Source organism: Procambarus clarkii, chromosome 47 (genome assembly GCF_040958095.1).
Source record: "Procambarus clarkii isolate CNS0578487 chromosome 47, FALCON_Pclarkii_2.0, whole genome shotgun sequence".
Classification (NCBI taxonomy): domain Eukaryota; kingdom Metazoa; phylum Arthropoda; class Malacostraca; order Decapoda; family Cambaridae; genus Procambarus; species Procambarus clarkii.
Window position 1 is genome coordinate 30,164,613 of NC_091196.1, and position 3,923 is coordinate 30,168,535.

General features: G+C 45.0%; 1 protein-coding gene across 1 annotated transcript; it reads left to right on the forward strand.

Annotated features, from left to right (window-relative positions):
- The first annotated feature begins 1,960 nt into the window (after window positions 1-1,960).
- LOC138350906 (uncharacterized) lies at window positions 1,961-2,347 on the forward strand. The gene has a single exon (XM_069302366.1). It carries the CDS (start codon window positions 1,961-1,963, stop codon window positions 2,345-2,347), a length of 387 nt encoding a protein of 128 aa, XP_069158467.1.
- Window positions 2,348-3,923: the final 1,576 nt, after the last annotated feature.

Below are 3,923 nucleotides of genomic sequence, written 5' to 3' on the forward strand. Positions count from 1 at the left end.
ACACAAGGATAACACTCACATGTGAGGCTTCTACCAGCTACACTGACTCATTGAATCCCTCACTCCCCCCCCTCACTCCTGTTTACCCTTCCTCCTCCACTCCCCCTTTCTCCCCCTTCCCTACCATTGTCTTTTAGTTGATAGGACGGTGGTACAGGATCAACTGACAACGTTTACAGGACCAGCTGACAACGTTTACAGGACGGTGCTACAGGACCAGCTGACAACGTTTACAGGACGGTGCTACAGGACCAACTGACAACGTTTACAGGACGGTGGTACAGGAAGACAGTGCTACACCCGTTAAAGGATGAATGACTTATGATTGGTTATGCACCTGTCCATCTATGTATTTATATAATCACATATGGGCACATGGGTGCCCGCGCGTCCTTGTACCTATTATGTCTAATTGTCACATGAAATACACACAACATTAGGCACTAGCTCCTTCACATTCCCTATTAACTTAATGTGATATATTCGAGCAGACAAAAAAATTTAAAAATAAAGAAATGCAAACAGTACTGAATTCCCAAGACGGGATGTATTTAATCGCCTGGAGTGGCACTCGGATACTTTGTCCTCCGAGTTGCTGGTAACTATGCGGAGGGTGATGGGAGGTGCTCAGGGGTAGATGGCCCTCCAGGGGACGACACGGGGCGGTTAATGGTGGGAGGTGGCACTCCAAACCTGCGCCAGGACTTCGCTGCCCATCGCGAAGCGGATTTGCGGACATTTGGGTTAAGTTATAAGGAATGCTTTGCCAGGAGCCTGGTCGAGGACCGGGCCGCGGGGACGCTAAGCCCCGAAACCATCACACACAAGGTAACCCTTGCCCCCCCCCCCCGTCCCCTCCACACACTCGCGGTGGGGTACCGGAAGTTGTTCTGGAGACGGAGACCACATCTTCATTGCTCACTATCGTTATCACTGTAAAAAATAACTTCACTACACACGACTATCACTGTAACCATATTTAGTACACACACTATTTCCTCCACTGTTATCACCTTATCAGTACACAGTCCTCATCACTGTAACTATCTTCACTACCAGTACCCTACCCACAACTATTATCATCACTATCTTCCCTCTCCTTTCCTGCCCCTCACTTTCCTCTATTGCATCCAAACTATCAGAATGATTGTCTGTCTGTGTTCGAAGTTGGAGGCCAGACGCCTAGGGCTAGCCTCACCCAAACTGACAGAGGGAATGGTCTGGGGGTACTGAAGGACCATAGGTTGGCCGGAGGTCGTCAGAATTCACAAGGGAACAGCTAGCCTGCCAGGGATGCATTCAGATCCCCCGCCGATTTTTGGGGGGCACTGCCCGCCAGCTACACAGCTAAATACTTTCAAAACAAACTTATGCTGCATATTACTATAAGAAACTAAAATTGTATAAGTATTCACTGATCTCGGGACAATTAATAGGACTGTCTTGCTGTGAATAATTTGCCCGTACTCCCATAAAGCAGACGATCCCACCACAGCTTCAAAGGTTTCTCAGGCCACAGTCCTGATATATATATATATATATATATATATATATCTATATATATATATATATATATATATATATATATATATATATATAAACGCTATGTATATATTATACATAGTGTGACCTCCATCACTGTTTCCGACCTCATAGTGCCAGAGTAAACTTCAAACAAAGAACTTATCGCCCTTAAAAATACCTTTTACCATCGAGCATATGTTAGGAGGAGGTGCACCTCTCTCTCTCTCTCTCTCTCTCTCTCTCTCTCTCTCTCTCTCTCTCTCTCTCTCTCTCTCCACGTGTAAAATATCACACAGTCAAAGCACTGGCTCAATATTTCCAGTCGACCTACGAATTGGGCCACATTTGACGTGTGCATATATACCTGGCACCACCAACAGCCATGCACAGTACACAAAAGTCTCGCCATACGAGCACCTAACAATCAGCTGACGTCATGAGCACCCAACAATCAGCTGACGTCATGAGCACCCAACAATCAGCTGACGTCATGAGCACCCAACAATCAGCTGACGTCATGAGCACCCAACAATCAGCTGACGTCATGAGCACCCAACAATCAGCTGACGTCATGAGCACCCAACAATCAGCTGACGTCATGAGCACCCAACAATCAGCTGACGTCATGAGCACCCAACAATCAGCTGACGTCATGAGCACCCAACAATCAGCTGACGTCATGAGCACCCAACAATCAGCTGACGTCATGAGCACCCAACAATCAGCTGACGCCATAAACACAACCTCCCCCGCCCTACAGTGTGTTAAGTTTCCCCTCAAGAGTCGCCGCTCGTACAGCAAAAGACTACAAACAAACTCTTGAAACCTCGTCATTCTTAACGCCTCAAAGGTGACGTGTCTCCCAACATCAGTACTCGCCAAGTCATCAAGACTTACCTAGAGGTTACCTTTAGGTGTTTTCGGGGCTTAGCGTCCCCGACGACCCGGTCGATCAGACCTCCTCGTTGTTGGACCGGTCAACCAGGCTGTTGGACGCGGCTGTTCGCAGCCTGACGTATGAATCACTGCCTGGTTGATTAGGTATCCTTTGTTGGTGCTTATCGAGTTCTCTCCTGAACACTGTGAGGGGTCGGCCAGTTATGCCTCTTATGTGTAGTGGAAGCGTGTTGAACAGTCTCGGGCTTCTGATGTTGATAGAGTTCTCTCTCAGAGTACCTGTTGCACCTCTGCTCTTCAACGGGGGTATTCTGCACATCCTGCCATGTCTTCTGGTCTCACGTGATGTTATTTTTGTGTGCAGGTTTGGGACCAGCACCTCTACTATTTTCCACGTGTAAATTATTATGTATCTCTCCCGCCTGCGCTCAAGGGAGTACAGATTTAGGCTCTTCAGTCGGTCCCAATAGTTTAGATGTTTTACTGAGTGGATTCTAGCAATAATGAATCCCTGCACGCTCTCCAGGTCAGTAATTTCTCCAGCTTTGAAAGCACGATAAACCTTTCATTGCAAAATGCACATCATAAAGAATCAAGACTGTCATCTTTGCCATTATATTTTATATATTTATATATAATATATATATATATATATATATATATATATATATATATATATATATATATATATATATCATTTCCATGTGCGCACTGTGTTTATAGAAATATATGTGCACACTATGTATATATAAATATGTGCACACTATGTATATAGAAATATATGTGCACACTATGTACAGTATATTGAAATATATGTACACACTATTTATATAGAAATATATGTACACTAATATATACATATATATATTTCTTACTTCAATATATTAAATATACGAAAATCATAAAATGTGTAAAGAAAACAGCGGAAAACTTGCGAACTTACGCTTACACAAGTTTCCTTGAATCACTTAATTAATCTTTATGCAAATATTTACAACAAACTTTAAGAGGCCACCATTACACGAATTAGCAACGAGACCCATTAAATTATAAATGGTTCAAAGAGCCCATGAGCTGTGGTAGTCGAGGCGACAGCTAATTATAACCTGACCCTCAGTATATCATCAGTGGTTATAAGAGCTCCTTGAATTACTTCAGAGAATTCGGACGTCGAAGGGGATTCAATACCTCGCTCTGTACCACTGATACTTGGAACCCCTTCCCCTCATTGTTTACATCCGGGTGGGTTATATTATGCTTCATGTGGGGCCCTCTGTCATGCGTGCTGAGTGGCCCTCTGTCATGCTTGCTGAGTGGGCCTCTGACATGCATGGTGAGTGGCCCTCTGTCATGCATGCTGAGTGGCCCTCTGTCATGCTTGCTGAGTGGCCCTCTGTCATGCTTGCTGAGTGGCCCTCTGTCATGCTTGCTGAGTGGCCCTCTGTCATGCATGATGAGTGGCCCTCTGTCATGCATGCTGAGTGGCCCTCTGTCATGCTTGC